We start from the raw sequence: 20,318 nt of genomic DNA, 5'->3' as shown, positions 1-20,318 counted from the left end.
GTAAAAATACGACAATGGTTGGGCGGGAAGGAGAAACAGGGCGGAGGAGGCGAAGCGGTAAGAGCGTATCTGCGCGGGGGAACAGGGGGGGGGGGGCGGAGGGGGGGCCTGCCGCCTTGAGTCGCTGGGGAGAAATTGGCGGCATAGTGATGATGGTGGGAGAGAGGCAAGGAAATGCTGATGTCAGAGGTCAGCCATTTGGAGGACACTATCTGCCTGGCAACAATACAAGGACACACAAACACACACACACACACACACACACAGCACAATTTTAACATTTCTCTGTGACAGTGTGTGAATGGCTGAACCACAAACACACACACACAAGTATACACACTTTGTCTTTGAATTACAGAACCATTCACCACACAACCACAGACTCCAGCGACTGAACGTGTCTTTAAACGTGTTCCACTCATGAATAAAAGCACGGACACATCGTACAGATCAACCATATAAATATTTAATGGATTACAAGGTGCAATAAATACAATTCGATTATAAAAGCATCAGTCACAGGAAAAAAACAGAAGTTACAGTAGTTTAGTGCAAATGCAATTCAGTTCAGTTCTGCTCATTTTCTGTGAACATCCTCGAAACAAAATGTGGAAGTTTGGCACTTCTGAGTTTCTTTTAGCTTCTCATCACAATAAACCATGAGAAGTTTGACTCTTGCTGTGGACGGTCTGTAGCTGGAGAAGAACAAATGAGCACTTTCCTTTTTTTTTTTACCCCAGATCTAATTCTGTCATCGTGACATCAAACACGTCCCAACTTCAGTCGTTAGTGTTCCTTGACACGAATAACCACGTCCTATTTTTACACGCGTCTGTGCGGACGGCCGGTGCGTGGCTACAGACACAAGATATTAACCACAATTTCACCCCCATCTCCGTCTACAACACTCGGTTCGATGGGGCAAATGTGTAATTTCAGGTACGGGGGAATAATAAGCGCACCTGAAAAGCTTCCTCTCACTGTCTGTGAGGACGCTCGGGTGAGGAGCCTGTGATTCCCTTTTAACCTCGACGGGACGGAACGGCCCAAACAATTAGTACCAACAGTCGCCTGGAGGCTGAGAAATATTTGGTCAGTTAAAAATCCATTTCCAAGAGAGCACAAACACCAGAGGAATACCAACGTCTCCCAGAAGCTTGTACATTCCGCGTTATTGGCCCCAGAAAAGACCCCCCCCCCCCCCTCGCAGTACAAGAACATCACGTTTCCCAAACTTTACATAAAAACCAATTAACACCAAACTTTGTTTTTGTCCTATAACTTCAGCTACAAAATCGTTAGCCTCCACACACGGGATGAAGACACACGGGTGCTCGGTCTGCCAGAGAGCGGTGTAGCAGTCACAGTGAGGGGCCTGTGGAGGGCTCCGTGGGGCCCCGCTGTGCAATGAGTAGGAGTCACCCAACTTTAGTCTCAAACTCGATCCTCCCTCTTTCATTTTTCTGGACTATAGACGGTAAATAAAGACGGACGACATGATGGTGACAGCAAATCGTCTGGCTGCATCACAGCTCATCGGATCAAATGTTCCAGGTTGACGAGACCTCGATACCTCAAACGACGCCAAGAGCACAAGATGGCCGCCTTTGCATTTGGGGTATTTCCTCTTTCGTGGAACGTGAGGAAGAGGAGACGTGTCGCTCATCTTTATTTACAGCCCGTCGTCTGCACCCTGATAAACATGGAGGCTTTATGTCCCGTCTAGAAGTGAGCATAAAACATTTCCTGCTATTGAAGCGAAGGAGACAAAGGTGCCGCTTCCCTTTAAGTCTTATGAAATAAATCAACTATTTGGTCTCGTGTAAAGAACCGAAACAAATCATGAAGAAATGCACCAAACAGAAATCATTTGAAATATCTGAACCACGCCGGGTTCATTGCTCACTCACTGTTTTTTGGTCTATTTGAGAGACAACCTGAACGTCCTGAGCCCTCCAGTGGCCTTTCCCCCCGTGTGGCCTCGTCTACTTTACCCTCTGGCTTCGTAAAAAAACACATTGCTTTAGAGAACGACTCCATGGATTCCTTTCACCAACACTGTTGAAGGACGGATGCCTGACAACGCCTCCTCCTGCTCCTGTGACAGGGAGAAGGACGGAGCTCCGAATGCAGCTTCTAATCTCTGTTTTTCTTTTTCGTAGCCGTAGCCGAGGCACTGCTGGATCAGAGAAACCTGACATCTCACAACCGATCAGATTCCCTTTGAGCTTATTTTGTTTTTTTTTTCTTACAAAAAGAAAAAAATTTGCATCTGCTTTTGTGTTTTGCAGCTTGTGCGAGAAGAGACGTTTCGCTCGCATCTCAATTCACAGTCTTACAAAAATACTCTTTGTTGTTTTGAGGTAATTCAAATTTATCGCAGCAGATACGTAAAATAAATGTCTCGGTTGTACCAGTTTGGTGAAAGGCAATTCTCTCAGCATATACGTGGTATCATGTTCACATGACATCTCAACACATGCAAAATAGTATAGAAATACTTGTAGTAGTAGTAGTAGTAGTAGTAGTAATAGTAGTGGTGTGTATGTGTGTGCGTCTGTGTTAGTGATGATTTGAATTTTACAAACATCTCACATCACCCTCGACTCTTTAAGGACGATTCTTTTTGTCTCTTGTCCAATTCTGAACGTTTGCTGCTGCTCCGCTCTCATTTATGTGCAACTGGTTTTGAGTTGTGGCAGCTTCACTCTTCCGTACGTCAGCCTCACGGCCATTTCCCTGTCAATCAAGGTAAGCCCCTGTAGTATTATATAACTACGGACTGACAGCAACTGTTGCTCGGGGCAGGCGGCTTTAGAGAGGGCATCTCTGAATCACTAAACCAGGGATCCAGCTTCAACAACAGTTATCATTTTGTCAACAAAGGATTTGTGTTCCATGTTATCCTGCTCTCAGGAACGAGCGCAGTAAGCTGTTTGCTTTTTGTTCCATCAGTCATTCATAAGTGGAGGGAACGTGTGTGTGTGTGTGTGTGTTTTTTCCCAGAAGCATCTCAACTTGAAGGAACAAAACCCTTCACCTGCTGTTAAGACCCTTAGTGTTGTTATTTGAGGAACAAGCAGCCGACCACGGAACCCAAACTGCGAGAGACGGAGAATTTATCAGCTCATTTGTTTGCTCGGCTTTGTCCTTAAAGAGCTGTTCGAGGGCGCTCTAAGTAGAATATATAAAAAGCACAAGGTACAATTGCACTTCTTTCATAGCGTGAAGGAGGAGGACTGAAGGAGAGGAGTTCATGGGATAAGTCACTTGGTGTGAGCTCCTCGGCTCCACGGTAACCTCCTCTGGAACATGCCAAGGAAATACATGAGGCCAAGAGACGCACGTCATTGCTTGTTATTATGCTATTCTGCGCAATGCGTTATTATTAAGAGACAGTGGCACATCTAGTATGGCTTGTTCGGGTCCCAGCGGACTCTGCTGAGAGGAGGGGGGGTGGGGGGGGGGGGGGGCAGCAGTGTCAGGCTGAGTTCAGGATTATCTGACTCTGATCAGATGCACACAGGTCATGTGGGGGAGGGGGGGAATCATTTGCTAATGATGTTATCACCGCTGTTTTTTTTTTCTGCCGGCTGAAACTAGTGAGCATTTTAATTTCACTGGCTCTTACAGCGGTGAAGTACGCTGACATCACCGCTGATCTGCACGAGTGTAAATCCTCACTAGCAAACTTTTCCCCCTCGGAGGACGTCTCTTCGTCCTCAGGCCAACGTTCGACATCGTACTACTATCGGCACGTTTGTCAGAACCTTAGACTGTAAATAAAGACTGACGACATCACAGCTCCGCAAAAGTGAAGCTCTTGATCACCACCTGCCGGTCGATGGACAAGATTTGATGTAAGATTTAATTCTAATCACTCTGATGTTTTAATCAGTTATGTGATATTATAAAAAATGGGGACATTCTGGCTTCATTTCTGTAAAACGGGAGGAAGTGGAGATGTGTCCTCCATCTTTATTTACAGTCTGTGGTCTGATTAATTCACTGTTACACTGCTGACCCCGGAATGAATGACACTGTAACAGGGTTCCTACACGTCTCTTAACTTTCCGTCTCTAATTATTTACCACACTTCTGTTTTGAAAAGCTTCTGATTGTGAATCTGTGTGTTACAGTAAAATCTGCTGCTGCAAACATGACAACACAGAGTGGTGGATTTTTAAATGTGTGGAGGAACCCTGAGGAGTGGAACATTAGCGTGACACACGATCGCATATAACTACTGATTCAATCAGATCACAAACCCTGATCCTCTGCAACATCACTGATACAAAACCGTTCACGAGAGGCTCTACTCATGTTTACCCAGACCTCACCGACGCTTCCCAAGAATATTTCATTTGCCCTTTGTCCGACCCAAACGTAGAAACCCCAAATATATATGTAAAGAGGGGGAATGTTCACACGTGAAAACAAAATACAATTTTGATCAAAACAGTGAAATGTGTGATCCACACCCGGCTGCAGGGACGTGTTCCTCACCTTTCTGTGTCTGTCTGGTTTCTCACCGATAACGAGCAGCATTTTAACTCCCAGAATGCAGTGCTTTAAGGTTTCTAATGTTCATGTGACTGCGGTATAAGCCTCAGCTGTTCTATAATACGACCTGCTGTGGGGACTGAAGTCTGCTTTTTTTGAACTTTCATTAGATTCACTTTAGGAGTCTTAAAATAAAGCACTGGGTGGCGTAGAGCTATGTGATTAATGGCATCATCCATCAGCTGTCTGCAGCCAACAGGCTGTCCAATGTTTACAGCTCCATAGCCAAGCGCTCCCTCTGCCGCAGCACGGCACGCAGACAAGCTAACAGGTGGGCCGTGGATTGGGTGACAACAGAGGAGGAGCGATTCTTGAGAAACCCCACCAGGGAGCTCACCAGAATCACACGGCTATCCATGCCTGTCCAGAAATAGAGGTTTTAATTTGCCAACTGTGATAAACAGAAAGGCACAAGCTGTAGGAGCGAGTGGCTGGAAATTCCCTTCAATTGTGAAAGTCTCTTAGCTCGCAGGCTTAGTGGTGCAATCACATCGGTTTAAAGATGGAGTCTTGTGCTGGCTTGGGTTTCAGATTTGCCTGCAGCTGTGAACAAGTCTCATCTCTTGACGAACGTGTCTTGATTTGAACTAACACGAGTGACCACATCCATTTGCCACTTTTCATTTGATAAGCGACACCTGACTCGCCAAAGCGCTAACTGCTCGGTTAGCGGTGCTGCAGACGACAGAGAGGCAAACGGCCACGATGTGACACAACCGGCCTCGGACGGGTGATGTCATGTCGTGCCATCACATCAGGAGACACTGCGACACAGAAAATGAATGGACCTGCAGCAGCAGTGGTTTCTGCAGATACATGTGGTGTGAACACACATTGACCATTCTAGTGTTCGGTATATAAACCCTGTAACCCCCCCTACCCCTCCCACAGTGGTTGCCTTAGAGTTAAATAAGACAGATGGAGGCAGTGGACGTACACGCACAGACTCCATCATGGATCAAACAGGTCGGGCTGTCCCAGCAGCTCCAGCTGACGGTTGAATAGCTCGATCTCTTTGTTGGCCTCTGCAATGTACTCCTTCACAAACTCCTCCATGTCTGCGGTAATAGCAATGTATGGGAAACAGCGGCACAATCAATCACCACACACACACACACACACACACAGAGCAAAAACAGATGCAAGCAGAGCTGCATGAAGACTCTGGATTATTTGTCGGAGTCAGAAACGCTGAGTTTTAAACCCACACTGACTCAAACTGACTGGACCGGTTTTGTTTTAGCATCTAAATTATGAGGATAAATCTTTTTCCAAGCCTGAGGGACGGATCAGCTGTAGTCGGGGGTTAAACAACACAGTGTGAACACGATGAAAAGGATACTGGGATGGAAGCTCCTCTTTTCTCCAAAGATGTCAACATATTGATAACCGTTGTAGAAGTATCCCGATGGCAGTGGGTCCAAGTGTCTGGTCATCTGAACAGAAACGTGTGAAAAGATCGACATCAATAACATTTCCTTCAGTAGGTCAAACTCTTCTAGAAGATAAATGTTCAGACCTCTTTGCTTTTTTCTCGTGTGTAAAATAACTTTTACATATTTAAGACCTGGTACGTATTTTTTCTCAGACCCCTCGATGGTATAAGCTGGGAGATGATCGATGCTTTTTGAGTTCTAACACCAGGGATCAATATTTGACCCGTCAGACCAAAAAATCTTTTTCTTTATGTTCTGAAAAACTCAGAATGAGCTTCAACCTGCCTTTTACTCAAAGTGACTTCTGTCTTGTCACCATCACAAAGGCCTGATTGATGTAGTGCGGCTGCGACGGTCGTCCTTTCAGCAGGTTCCCCGTCTCTCCAGAGGACTTTTGCTGAGTGACCGCTGGATTCCTGTTGGTTCCAAACTTTTTCTATTTCACAACTATTGAGGCCACCGAGCTCCTGGGAACACTTGAAGCTTTAGAAATGGTTTTATGTCCTCGCCCTGATCTACGCCTCGTCACAGTTTTATAGAGGAGGTCTACAGAGACTCGCTGGCTCTGTCCTGATGGTGTGAAGTGTTAGACCGTATATACACAGGTGTGTAAGCCATATACAGTCAATCCCGTTCGCCACAGGAGGACGCACCTTAAGGATATTTACCGTGAGGATGCGGGGGAACACAATTGCTGCACTACAGCAAATGGTCTGAATTCTTTTTTAAAAACCCTTTGTCAGTGTTATTTTAATTCGTTTCTTTCTAACTTTCTAAAGCTGCTGCTGAAACAAGAAAGATACGTATTCCTCTTCCAGTAAAATGTATTGATATTGAGCTTTTCCATGTTCTAGTTTCCAGGTAAATGAATACATTTGAGTTGACAAGGCTTTTTTTGTTGTTGCAGAAAACAAACGCTTTCCTGGAGCTACTGGTATTCTTCTTGTAGCTGAGTAGGGAAGGAGTGGACTCAAAGCAGTTCACCCCACACAGAACTCCATCCCTGATATATTATATAATAATGTACGATGATAAATATAACACACTTACATGTATAGTCTTGATTTCATGTGGCGAAAGACTATTTTTAGTTTTCTTCGGCTTCTTTGTTTGTCTCTGTAAAAACAGAAACCGACACAGTCAGTTTGTTCTTTTATATCCGACTGATCCTACTCATGATTAAATATCTATGAACGAGTCTCAGAGTGTATTTCCATCACAGACAGCGGGCTGTGTGAATGTCTACCTGCTTGGTGCACAGTCTGATCCAGTCCTTCAGTCCGTCCTCCGTCAGGCCGATGCCATCAAAGACCAGGAAGCAGGAAGCGCTGGTCTCTCTGGGGCCCGGGCCGAGCGGGTCAGTGCTCTGGTCTGAGACAACGCTCAGGCTCCCGCTCACTGTGTTGTAGCTCACCTCCATCACTTGTTCTGAGTCTGAAGGTTCCAGAGACAACGCAGCTCACATCCAACATCGCACACACAGTTCACACCTAGTGCAACACCTGCTGTGGCAGCTTCATATGGCAGCAGCATGCTGTTTGTGGGGTGTTAATGCTGAAACATTCATACAGCCCCTCTGATCCCAAAATGGCTCACACAAGTCACGTGAGAACAAAACAAGATAAATAAACACGTCCAATATGTTCTCACCCAATGTAAAATATGTACTGGATGTACGACAGCTAAATACAACAAATAAAGCAAAGTAAAATAACTGAATATAAGGTGATGTCAATGATACACTACCCTATACACAGTGACTGAGATGCACAATTCACACTAAAGGGAATGTGAGTATATCTCAAAGGATCAAGCAGTCTCCACACTCACTCCTCCATCCTCCATCTTCCCAACTCTCTACAAAGCTCTGCACACTCTCTGCACATCTCCTCACAGGCAGCTGCACTTTCTCCTCATGCAACAGCTCTACACTCTTCAGATGAAAAATAGGAGTGAGAGAACTATGGGGAGGAAACCAAACGAGTGGACAATGAGCTGAATTCTAAACACCAGACACCAGAGCAACAACTGAGCAGTATTCCTACCGTCCGAAGCTTCCTGTCTGCCCCCGTGGGCAGCTTTTCTCTAATCATTCCCAAAAAGTTGGGAAACGCAAATGCAGGTCAAATATTTACCAGAGAAAGAAAATCACATTTGTTTATTAATGCTAAACAAAACCAAGACACCAGCAGTTCGAAATCTGACCTGGAAATTTAAAAAGTTAGCACAAGCCGTAATTATTTTTATTTTTTGAGAAAATAAAAAAATATAAATATACAATTCCTTACCAGAGAATCTGAGTTTTCCCTTAACGTTGTACACGTTTCCACGGAAGGGGCTGGGCTTCAGTGATGACTTGAGTGCTACAGAAAAATGAGCAGTAATAGTGATATGGATTTAATAATAATGTTAATCTAGCCAAGTCAAGTTTATATATATATATATACAGTATATGGCATATTTTAATAAGTCAAACACACAACATGACGACATAACATGAAATAAAAACATTAGATTAAAAGTAAATAAGTGAAACATCTAAACAGCTAAAAGAGAATAAAAACAAATAAGACAAAACACTTCATAGTAAAAATGGAGGATGATAAAAATACAATTATCAATTTTCCCAACAAGCTGAACCGGCAGCAAGACGTGGATCTTTTGGAAAAACAGATTATTTCACAGTGTTGGCTGACAATTACTTTGAGACTTCACTTATCTCCATATTTGGAGTAAAGGCAGCTTATGTAATCTTCATCAAACCCTGCCAGCTCATATCTGGAGCCTCTGTCACGTGTAGGAGTCAAAAAAAGGAGAAGAGGGAGAAGGGGGGGCTTTCTTTCCATCTCACCTTTACACCGGGCAACAAATAGAGGCCTCTCCAGGGGCCGGTTGAAAGCCACGCGCTGCTGGGTGAGGACCAGAGACCCAGAACCGGAGAAGAAGCGCCCTTTGCACCTGAAACACAGAACACGTGCACGTGACACAAATGGTGACAAAGTCAAATCCAAAGCGAGCCAAGTGTGCTGCAGCTTCTCTTTAGCTGTGAAGTTGTTTACTCTACCGCCTGCTCACAGGACGGAGGCCAGTGACTGTGATGTGCTGTTCAAAGTGTGGAAGTGGATGATGAGTTTGTAAATGTAGACTCTCTTATCAGCAGGTAAAGATGGTTTTGGTGTTAAGGATGTTTAAGAAGCAGCTCAAACTCACTCACACACACACACAGAACAAACTAAAGCTCGAAGATGAGTAAATCGACAGTGCCAGACACTGGTGGTCAGATATCCAGAGTATGATCTGTGGGGAGGATTTAGCAGAGGTTCATATTAGGCTGACCACTGAGGCATGAAGGCTGAATGGAGCGGATCCAAAGGGAAGGAGACCCCCTCTGTGTACATGGCAACTGCATGGCCAACAGCTTGTTACTGTGCAGCCAAGAGGCATCTGGTGATAGAACACAAGATGTCCTGAGGGGCTTTGCAGCAATCAGCAGCCGATACCCCCACCGCTGCGGCAGAGTGGCAATTAAACCGCAGGGAGGGAGACGAGGCAGGACTGAGGAACACTGAGGCAGGAATCAACGGCAATCTGTTGCTCAGCGGTCAGAAGTTTGACTGTTGACACATGATGACACTTAGGGGTCAGGGCGAGTGGAGGGGAACACAGACTGAGGGTCTTACCATCCAGGGTAGAGGACATAACGCGCTCTGAGCATCTGTGGCTCATGGAAGCTGGTCTCAGACAGTATCAGGTTCACATCCTCATTCCTAATAAAGACAGAAACACAAGAAAGAGTGAACACTTTTATTTTTACTCTTTAATATCTGCATTGGCATCAGCCCCCAAACCTCCAAATCTGTTGGAGTCAAGTCTTCTACCCATAATGAGCTTTTAACCAAAACTCTGAAATATTAATATTAATATAAGTAAAGAAAGCAAAGGGAAATGTTCATGACACATCGCTGTGCAAACTGAGCACAGCACTGACCCAACACATTTAAACACAGACTCAGAATAAGATGTAGCACAGAGTGAAGATTTTAGGTGAGAAGACAGAAGCAGCTAAATGACTGCTTGCAGCATTGATCATGATTCTGTGGGTTTCTACCTGGTGACAGCTCCTCTCTCTGCGAGGATGAAGGCTGCAGTGGGGTTGGCAGAGCGTACCAACTGCTGAACATGCTGCATGAGAGGGTGCTTCTGCTCCGCTGTCAGCCCCGTGAACACCACTGTACTCACAATACCTGACATACAACAAGGCACAGGAAGGGAATATGAATTTCCAGGAGAAACTGGCTCACTTTACTGAAAACACAACGTCCGTGTCGCCACTGCAGAAATACCATATTTTACACTCTGTCTGTTTACTGCAGCTGTATCCAGCCTGCAAGCTGGAGGCGTGACATTTTGAAAACTTCACAAACCACTGGTAACAAAATACAACATCTTCAATATGTCTGAAAGCTGTAAGAGGGTTAGCAGAGCTTTTACTTTTCTTTTTAAATGTGGACAAACCCCCGTCACACTAACACATTAAAACATCACTTCTTCACTGACGTCCAACTTGCGTCTTTACTGTGAGAAGCTGAAATTATTATGTAATCCTCTTGTAACCTCTCCTCTGACTTAATTTGACAAAATCCATACAATTTTTGACCTTTACGAGTTTTATGTATATATCAACCTGGTAACATGACATGTATTTGACTTCTTAAAGGGGATTACACTTACAAAAAATCAGTATCAGTGAATATCAATGTGGTGTTTCCTCAGTATCTTATCCTGCATGTGTTTTGTTGTCTGTAAAGCAGAACGCTGCACAGACAGGACTCACCTTGGCTGCACTGCTCCAACAGCTTGGGAAAAGCAAACCTAACAGCAAAGACAAGATACAAGTAAAACTTTGGTTGAATATACAAAATGTTCTGTGTATTAAACCTCTATCCATGAGTCAACTGGTTTATGTTCCTGATTTGCAAACAAAGATCTGCGTCATTAACCTAATATCAATCATGCTTTCATAAATTACTTTATAATGGCAGATGAATGTTTATATCAAACAAAGAATTAATTCATATTCCATCAAAATCATGTTTCTAGATCCGTACTGGATGATGTAAGAAGGGAGAGAGACACGCCCCCTGGTAGAAACATCAAACATGTTTGATGACCCGCTCCCAGTTTAGAAATACATGACTCATTCGAAGGTGAGAAAATCACAGCAATTTTTTGTTTCATGTGATTAAACACTAATGAAAAAATAATTATGAATATTATGATTCTCTTCCTGCAGAGAGATCCTCTTAAATCCGACCTTTAACCCGCGTCTTGTGCCACAATATCATCACTAACAATAACTCTATTTATGACTAATGGGCGCTTGCCAAGGTTGTGCAGCCATAAACAGACTAATTCCATGTTATGGCCCTTTGCTAACAAGCCAGTTATCCATCATAAGGCATTTTTCATAGGACGACATCATGACTATGACTGGCAACTGACCAATGTAAAAGCTTTCTGTAATCTCATTTAATCTTAACAAAATTTATCCAGAGTTTTCAAATCGATCACAGTTAGACACTGCTTTCTGAGGAACCGTCGTGAGCCTGGTCCCCCCCCCCCAGCCACTGCAGACCCCCCTAGGAAGGTGGGGGGGGCATTTATCTTTCCTGTCCTGATGTAATGAACTGTCTACATCCATCACAAAGAATGGATCATGACTGACTGATGAGCTTCACTGAGGAGGGTGTGTTGGTCGCACATGTGGATCTGGGGGATTAGAGGGCTATGCAGAGGGGGGGGGGTGACGGGCAGGTCAGGCCTAAACTGAGCTAGCCACCACCCAATTAGCGCCATAGTAAGGCTCCACAGACCTCCAGACAATCTATAGCAACAGACAGTGATAGGGGGCTTGCTGAAGATGCCTCAAATGGAAAAGTCAGCGATAACCACATTGCTAAACCTCTCATTACATATTTTTCCACTGCTGAGCCAAGTAGGGCCCGTCAAGAGACATCACAGCTTGTTTATAGCACAGGATCCAAACACCCTTCAGATTTATTATTAAAGTAAGGCTCGGTGGGAAATCACCTCATCTAAAAGACTAACAGATTTCGTTTTTTTCCTGTTATTTGAGTGCAAATTTGAATTTTTATACTTTTCATTTGTTGCAACACATTTCGAGACACATTTCTCTGGGTTTCCAAGAGCATGTTGTAAAAGCTAGAGTCTCTAGAGCGACTTCATCTGTTTGTGAGTATCACTGGGCAACCCAGCTTGGCTGTACACCGGAAAACTGCCTATTAACTTGAGTGGTATGTCATATTGTGCGGAGCAGCTCAGTCAATCTATGATAGTGAGAAGCTCTGTAAGCTTCATCTAAAGCCTGTAACAAAAGGAGAGTGAGATTAAATGTAGGACTGATCCGCTCTGCAAAATGGACCCAGCCTTGAGTTTTAATAGCTAAAAGTGTCATGTAACCTCGTCCTGGAAACATCTAACAATTTATCAACATCCGGCGCTGTCTGTCATCATCTGGTGGGATGAACATGCAGCTTACGTTTGTTGTTAGTAGCCCTTCGAAGCATGCAAACCACAACTTCTTGCACTGACCACAAACAAACAATATAAACAGCGGGTTGTGCTGAAAAGTAAAATGTGTGTTTTTGGAACATACTAAGCACGAGGAAGATATAAACATGGGTTCTACAGCACAGCTGACTTTCGTTTCGTTGTTGAACTAAATCATCAAATCCACTGAATTTGTGTGAATTTTCTCCACATTCATTTTGAGTGAAGTTCTCTTAAAGACGCTGTTCATGTGAAATAATACCGACAGTTGCTTGATCGTAAAAAACAATGAAGCAGGCGGTTCTGCTTGAGGGCATCAACTGTGAAGCAATAGCTGGATAATGACATAAACTGAAGTATCCAACTGTTGGGTGCAGGCTGATCATTACATTGATCAGAGCAGGATATAATTAAATCAATTAATAAATTCAGTGTTTCCATTAATGACCTAAACAGTGGCAGGGTGTTGTTTAGTGTCTCTCTCTCTCTCTCTCTCGCTCTCAGCGGGTATGGAGACCTTGGTTTATTACTTGCACTCGCAGCACTGTGCCTTTCACTTGAGCTCTTCTGTATTTTTTTATTCAGTATTTACGTGAAGAGTTTGAGGCTCACAAGAAATCTCACCTGTGCTCCAAACAGGAAGCAGATGGGTCCACAGAGGCAGTGACGGCCCCGATGGAGAAACACGCTTGTATAACTGGGTCAGGGTGGAAAAGCACAGCCTGGACCACATCGAGAACATCTGTGTAACTGTACAAGAAGAACATCTGTCAATTTTAAAGACAGTGACAAAGAAGGATTGAGACAAAACAAGTTTTATGTGGTAAGATTAAATGATCTGTGTATTTCAAATAGAATTTCTTTGAAATGAACATGCAATGTCTTCAAAATAAAACACCTGAATTTTGCTCAGCTCTCATTTTCTGGCTAAATTCTGAGCTGTGTCAAGCTGAGCTGCGGACTTACCCGGGTGACAGCACCAACAGACGGGGTTTCCCTCCTCGCCCTCTCTGGATCTCCAGGAAGCTGGACAAATACTGCTGGAGGTGAGAGGCCGAGAAGCTGTCGGAACCAGGCTCGTACACCACCCACCTACAGATGCAATGAAAGATTTAGTTCAATTATTTCTGTATCTGTTCTCTTGCATTCATTATCATTATTATTAGAACCACTCAAACGTACAGTGTGAGCAGAAAAGAACACAACAAAGAGCATCTTGTTGGATGTTGTCGCTCTTACCGTCCACGTTCCTTGTTCAGCTGGACCAGGAAGTCACAGAGTCTTTTCTTGTGGCTTCCAGGGAGTCCAGTGACGATGGTAATGACAACCTATCACACATTAAAAAGTCCACTTTAGATATGTAATTCATCAGCTTTACCATTAAATAGAGTTTATCATGTTATTTTCAAAAGAGGATCCGCTGCACTACAGTCGACATGCTCACCTTGTCTCCCTGCCCAGCGACTGGGTTCTTCAGCTCTGCGGAGGGGAAGAGCACTCCCAGGTGGTCGTACAGAATGGGCTCCTGGCTGATGCTACTCAGAGCAAAGTGCTGAAGAAACCTGATGAGGGCCAGAAGGCAGCGATCAGTGAAAACAGATTCAAAACCTCGTCTGTGTCCGGTACGACAGATATGAGGGAATATCAGAGGCCCAGAATTACTTGCACTTCCTCATGTGATCTCTACAAAGTCAGAGATAGAAGGAATTCAAAGTATTTCCCAGAACTGAGATCAATTCTGGCCGAGGTGTTTGTAGACAATCAGTTGTCAGTTCCACGTTGGCCTTTTCTGTAGTTTTATTACAACGGCAAATATCTGTATCACGGAGAAATATCTACAACACGAGGAAACATTACAAACTATGTACGTAACAAACTATTTAAGGCCTGACATAATATTTTTAGACTTTTTAAAACCCTGTATTATGGACTTTGCAGCAATTTTTCAGCTAAGACTTTATTCCACGAGCACGGTCTTGAACTCTCTTTACTTGCCTTTTAGCACTAAAATAAAAAATATATTTTTTAATTTTTCTCTGGTGGGGGGGGAAGCCGTTAGAAATAAAAATGCAAAGTTGTGCAAAGGGAGCAGCTATAATTCATAAGTGCGGTACAGTATGTTAATTTGGGGTACAAATACATAAAACAGTTGGACGTCTAATTATACCCGGTGACAGATTTAGGACCGATTTGGGAGGACTAAAAAGTTGCCAAGAAGTGCCTTCACATGCTCCCTTGTTTCAGCTCTACAGATCAGTCATAGAGTGTGTGCGCTGCTTATTTTCGGCCAGATAATGAAGCTACATTATCTTCTACACACCTTCCAAGAGTGGCTGGTCAGCACTGATAAAAACTCTGCGTCAAGAAACACAGGCTTAAATACTACATTGGGAATACATACTGATGATTAAGCAATACCTATAGCAGCATCAGGTTTTATTACTTGTTCAGTGCAACCCTGAGGGACTTTAGTGTGAGACCGCTCTGTGTACTAACATGTCCTGCTCTGGCAGCTGAGAGTATGAAGTCTTCAGGCTGCCTCTGCGTTTGGCCACTGGTGGCTCCTGACTGTTGTGCAGCTTCTGGAGTCTGGTTTGCCTGAAATTAAAAAGAGATTAGATTCAAATGTTGAACTATTTAAGGGATTGATTGATGATAAACCCCAAATTACAATCTTAATAGACAGCTTGAAATATAATTGTGCAGCCTTACATGTTTTTTTGGGTCCAACTCAGTTGATCTTGGTCCAGTAGCTGCAGAGTGAGTCCAGATTCAGAGCTTTGCCACACTGAAAAAACCTGAACACAGCAAAAGAGAAAAGGGTCACACAACTGGAGATGTAGAAATAAATACTTCCAGTCACAGTTGGATTGATAAACAGGGGTTAATGCTTTAACACAAAGTGATGCTATAATAACTATTCCAGCATTTACTGTGTGTTTACCACAACTATGAAATGATCCTCTGATTTATGTAACATGGTCATGATAAGGTTCTGTATCAGCTCCACTCAGACGATCCCCGTCAGGTCACTGGCTGAAGGTCTTACCTTGGAATAAAAGGCCCTGTGGCTCTTTGACCTCGGCTGAAGAGCAAAGACCAGACATTGGTCCGAGCTGTGGAGAGGGAACGGGAGGTGTGGGAGGAGGCTGCTGTCGTACTCTACAAAGAGAGAAGCCACAGCACTGGAGTCCTGGTGAGAAGAGGACACACAAAACAAAGCTTTATGTACAGATGGGCTGACGTGTAAGAAAACAACTGAACATATAATGTGAAAACTAATTTTCATATTATTAACACAAACATACCGGATCATAGAACTTGATGGTGCTGATGTGATCCCTGGACAGAGTAATGCTCCCATACTGAGAGTGTATGAACAGGATCCCCTCAGAGAAGAAGATGATCTTCCCTTTAATTTTAATTTAAACAAGCAATAAAAAGAAATTACACAGAATCTCAACTCTATGTCACATTACGTACGATACGCTGAGTGGGAAGTATGAAAAATGACTCATGTGAGAGTGTCACCTTCTTCAGGCGTGGAGAGCTGGCTGCTGGAGAAAGCATATGCAGCATCTGCTACAGTCAGAGCGGTTCCCAAACAAGTACCTTCCTCTTTCTATTGAAACACATATTGTGGGTCGTTACATACCGCACTCATACATACAACACTTTGGGGTAGACAGGAATGTGTGGAGTGAGCAAATAAAGCCTCTGAATATACCTTCGTAAGATGCTGGGCCTGCTCAGATTGCTTTACATCCGCTTCCATCTAAAAACCATAAACAAACAACGTTGGAGGAAAAACCCCATGCGGTGTATTTGTAACGTAGACGAAGAAATTATTCCAAATCCAAAACATGTTTTTGACAATATTATAATATGGATCTTATTTTCAGCTGTGCACGTACCAGCCAGCAGGCATAGCGAGGCACAGTTGTCGTCAGGATGGTGTAGCAGCTGTCTGAGGACACAGTGCCATCTGCAGGACAGGAAACAAGATGACACAAGCCACAGAATGACGAAGATGACACAAATATGATCCTCAGGTCAGGAAACAGTCCATCTTTAAACTACTGTTGTTTCAAAAAGCCTCCTGTTAACAGTCAAGTATTCTATATTGTACCTTTCTGCTGGATATTGATGCTGGACTCTAAGAAGGATTCAGAGAAGACGACAGAGCCCAGGTCGCCTCTGTTGCTCTGCAGGTCGGGGATGTCGTGGACGGTCATGGAGGCCTTGGACAAAAGTCCAATTAGTGAGGATGACAATTAAGTTTTCAGAGGACAGGAAGTATTTTCAAAATGTCTAACTTACTGTTTTCAACACATAACGGCTTTCCTTATCAGTCAGAGGAATAATCCTGCAAAAAAAAAAAAAGTATAACTTACTGTGATTCGATATCAAATTACAGAAATGTGAAGGAGATGTGCAGACGACACAGATGCTTAACAGATGACCTCACAGGACACGTTAACACACACCTCCCGTCCTTGTTCACCGCCTGAATGCTGAATTCACATTTGGACCTGATGAGAGAAAACACACAATCAAAAGCGATTCAAACAATTCATTTCATTTCACGCTCGGCCAAACGTCTCACACAGTGAAAAGATGAAAATCAATCTGTACCTGAGAAAACTGCGGTACTGGCTTAAATTCATTAGGTCCAAAGCCACGAGGAAGGTGTTCTCTGCTACATCCTTGGCCTGGATTAATAAACACTTCTCTGTGAGTAATTGTACCTGAAGTAAGATACATGTTACAACAGGTGTTTTTTTGTTTTTCTTACTTTGGTGGCACTAGATGTGCAGGAGTAGCATTTGATTCCTGAAAGGACGGCTTGAACAGCAGCTGAATAAATCTGTGATAGAAGTCTGAAAAATAGAAAAACTCTCTCATTCCAATATTCTCAAACATTTAATCTCCATAAATTTCTCTATCTAAATATGAATCACTTACAAGACTTCGATTTTCTTCTGCTCCGTATTTTGATTTCCTGTGGGCCAAACACAGAGCAATGCAAATTACGGGATTAGTTATTACTTTAACCCCTATGTTAATGAATAATACTCTCAGGAGAATAACATAGAGACTAGTATCGTTTTACAAATACACAGTTGAAAAGTACATTGACTAAGTCATGTAGTAAACCCTCACCCAGGTATGGAGAGTGGGTGGTCCCAAAGAAATAGGTTCTGGAGCAGGCTAACGGTCCTTTAGGAGCCACACACTGCAGAACCTGATGGACAAGAAAATATGTCTTTAAAAGATACAATCAATGATCTGAATCTCATATTTACAGAAGACATGTGATCAGCATGTTTCCAGGCATGATGATTTATCACAACACTGCTGTGTAGATCACTGTCTGATGGTTGTAATTACACTCTTCACCAGGTGGTGCTGCAGGCATGTGTTCGTCTTTAATGGAGACATGTTGTGTTTATACTCAGGTTCATTGAGATTCATTTAATGAGGTTATTTCACAGCGTTAGCTTGGTCAATGTTTCACACAACACTGTTTCAGACAGTATCAGTCGAGAGCTTCTCACCATGTGTGTGGCTGTGGAACCCTGAGGCCCCGTGTTGCGGACCTGATGACTTTCTGAAGGAAAGTTGAACGAATCGTTCTCCAGGTCCTCTGACGACGAGTGCTTCCCAAACAACACAAAGGGCTGCTGGCTTTTACTGAAACAAAGACACGTTTGTTAAAGCATATCAAAGTAGTAGTATTTTGACTTCATATAAACTACAAGATAACATAACAGTAGTTTGTTGAATATGAAGAATACCTTTTATCTGTGATGTTGCTGGAGATCAGTCCGTGAGAGTAATAAGAACGGAATGCCTGTAGATTCATGAGAAAACACATTACAACACTTTCCTTCCTTCTAAATGATCAATAGAAAATATGTTTAATATCTGATTTTGTTACTATATTTTCTCTCAACTTTTATTATTCATTTAGAATTTTTTTAATTATTTTTAAACATGTTCCTCCTAATATTATAGTGTAGGATTCTGAAGGATATAAACTCACCTCCCCTGCCTGAGCTTCAGACAGCTCGAGGATGGACAGATGGCTCTCCAGGTCCATGCTGGAGAAAAAGCCACTCCACTGCTTCTCAAAGTTAATCAAGTCCTAAAATAAAAAATAAAAACAACGTATGGTTGTGTTCAACTTTACATAGCAAGTATCATTAACGGTGGCAAATGATCCATACAAGGCCAAAATAATCAAACTATCGTTGAGTGTTTATGCTCAACTTAATGGATTATATATGTTTATATATCAGATGATTTAAGTGTCATATAGTAAAACACTACAATCCTATAAAAGTTGAAACAGAAGATGAATCAACTCGGCAATACCTCAGCGAGAAGGCTGTCCAGAGACACTGGGTCCAGTCTGGTGTACACCTGCCAAAGTTTCTCACTTATATCTATGAGCTGGAAGAAAAACAGAAACATACGATATGAATGAAACAGGCAGATACAAGGAGCACAGTGCAACAACCGTCAAACTCATTCTGATGTGTTTTTCAAACCTCAGAGTCTAACAAACACATTTTTCACATGTTTAAACAAACCTTGTATTTAATGGTAAAAAAGCTTCCTCCACCGATGCCTTCCAAAGCAAATGCTTGAATAAGGGGCCACTTTTCCACCGTGAACATATCAAACTTCTGGATGTGTCCTGAAAACATAAAGTAAAACATAAAAGTAAAATAAAGCATAATTACATGTGCTGTTGGTGTAATTACACAGAAAGTACAAGCTATTAAGACAGTGACACTGATATGTAATGTCGTGCAATTACCGTTTGAACTTAATTATCTCTTGAATGGTTGAGCAGTGGAAAAAACGTGGTGATTAAAATGTGATAAAATGTACCCTGGGAGCTGTACGGCACTCCGATCCGATAGCAGTCCTGCACCATCCTGACAAAGCTGGAGATTTTGAATTCCTCTGCGGCTTCCTCGTCTTCATACTGGGAACGGAGGTGGGGAAATTACAGGGGTGTGAAACTGAGCAAAGGAATAACAAACCAAACTACAAACTACTAGCGGGGAGGCAACTATTTCTATGTGAGTTTTCAAAGCAATATGAGTATTTTAAAGAGAGCCAGCTCAGAAAATATCAGGTGTGTTTGTAAATAATACTTACTAGAATACAACCTAAGCTGACTTGACTCATAAACAAATGCTCACAAAAGATTGATCGTAATCTGCAAGGGTTAAAACTGCAGCCAGGGGGACATATCAACAAACATAAATACCCTTGATAATGTTCCTACTTCTAGATTAAGCACACAGGAAGTATAATTAACAGCACTGGTGGATGAAGGGCGGAGGGTTCATTACCTCTGCCTCCGTCATGCAGTAAAGATGCAGGTTCCTCCAGTGAGAGACGTAGGGCAACAGGTAACTGTAGTTCAGTGGGTTGCAGTACAGATGAACACACTCGGCCTTGATCAGCAGGATCACATCTGTCGAGGGGAGAAGTTTAGAGTCAGAGTGAAAAAACTAAAATAAAGCACAAAAATATGGTTGAAAATCGAGTGAACTTACCATCGAGCATTTCCTCAGGAAACTCCTCAAGGACGTGATCCAGATTCAGCTGATTTCTTCCGTAGAGTCCGTAGAAAAGGTATTTGGCCAGCTCAGTGCACCCCCCATTATATCTGCTGTCAATTCCTACAAATACACACAAACATTGCAGTGATATTCATTGGCTGGTTTT

The 20,318-nt window shown here is 43.0% G+C and overlaps 1 protein-coding gene across 1 annotated transcript in view; it reads right to left on the bottom strand.

Annotated features, from left to right (window-relative positions):
* Positions 1-444: 444 nt before the first annotated feature.
* dnaaf9 (dynein axonemal assembly factor 9) overlaps positions 445-20,318 on the bottom strand; it is a 21,200-nt gene continuing 1,326 nt past the window's right edge. The window contains exons 3-37 of the mRNA XM_069535496.1: positions 20,147-20,272; positions 19,940-20,064; positions 19,470-19,566; positions 19,166-19,272; positions 18,948-19,025; positions 18,616-18,717; positions 18,368-18,423; positions 18,128-18,263; positions 17,733-17,814; positions 17,535-17,571; positions 17,365-17,449; positions 17,205-17,281; positions 17,057-17,101; positions 16,890-16,935; positions 16,699-16,810; positions 16,484-16,554; positions 16,297-16,344; positions 16,101-16,191; positions 15,878-15,981; positions 15,619-15,762; positions 15,282-15,367; positions 15,066-15,167; positions 14,014-14,131; positions 13,809-13,897; positions 13,536-13,661; positions 13,194-13,319; positions 10,834-10,871; positions 10,108-10,243; positions 9,680-9,766; positions 8,851-8,957; positions 8,288-8,362; positions 7,246-7,433; positions 7,050-7,115; positions 5,906-5,999; positions 445-5,621 (exon numbers count right to left, since the gene is read on the bottom strand). Coding sequence (XP_069391597.1) covers positions 5,515-5,621; positions 5,906-5,999; positions 7,050-7,115; positions 7,246-7,433; positions 8,288-8,362; positions 8,851-8,957; positions 9,680-9,766; positions 10,108-10,243; positions 10,834-10,871; positions 13,194-13,319; positions 13,536-13,661; positions 13,809-13,897; positions 14,014-14,131; positions 15,066-15,167; positions 15,282-15,367; positions 15,619-15,762; positions 15,878-15,981; positions 16,101-16,191; positions 16,297-16,344; positions 16,484-16,554; positions 16,699-16,810; positions 16,890-16,935; positions 17,057-17,101; positions 17,205-17,281; positions 17,365-17,449; positions 17,535-17,571; positions 17,733-17,814; positions 18,128-18,263; positions 18,368-18,423; positions 18,616-18,717; positions 18,948-19,025; positions 19,166-19,272; positions 19,470-19,566; positions 19,940-20,064; positions 20,147-20,272 — 3,314 coding nt within the window. The 3' untranslated portion in view covers positions 445-5,514. The remainder of the gene's footprint in view (positions 5,622-5,905; positions 6,000-7,049; positions 7,116-7,245; positions 7,434-8,287; positions 8,363-8,850; positions 8,958-9,679; positions 9,767-10,107; positions 10,244-10,833; positions 10,872-13,193; positions 13,320-13,535; positions 13,662-13,808; positions 13,898-14,013; positions 14,132-15,065; positions 15,168-15,281; positions 15,368-15,618; positions 15,763-15,877; positions 15,982-16,100; positions 16,192-16,296; positions 16,345-16,483; positions 16,555-16,698; positions 16,811-16,889; positions 16,936-17,056; positions 17,102-17,204; positions 17,282-17,364; positions 17,450-17,534; positions 17,572-17,732; positions 17,815-18,127; positions 18,264-18,367; positions 18,424-18,615; positions 18,718-18,947; positions 19,026-19,165; positions 19,273-19,469; positions 19,567-19,939; positions 20,065-20,146; positions 20,273-20,318) is intronic.

Source organism: Paralichthys olivaceus, chromosome 12 (assembly GCF_024713975.1).
Source record: "Paralichthys olivaceus isolate ysfri-2021 chromosome 12, ASM2471397v2, whole genome shotgun sequence".
Lineage (NCBI taxonomy): Eukaryota > Metazoa > Chordata > Actinopteri > Pleuronectiformes > Paralichthyidae > Paralichthys > Paralichthys olivaceus.
Note: the sequence above shows the minus strand (reverse complement) of the source record. Positions and strands in the feature narration are given on the sequence as shown.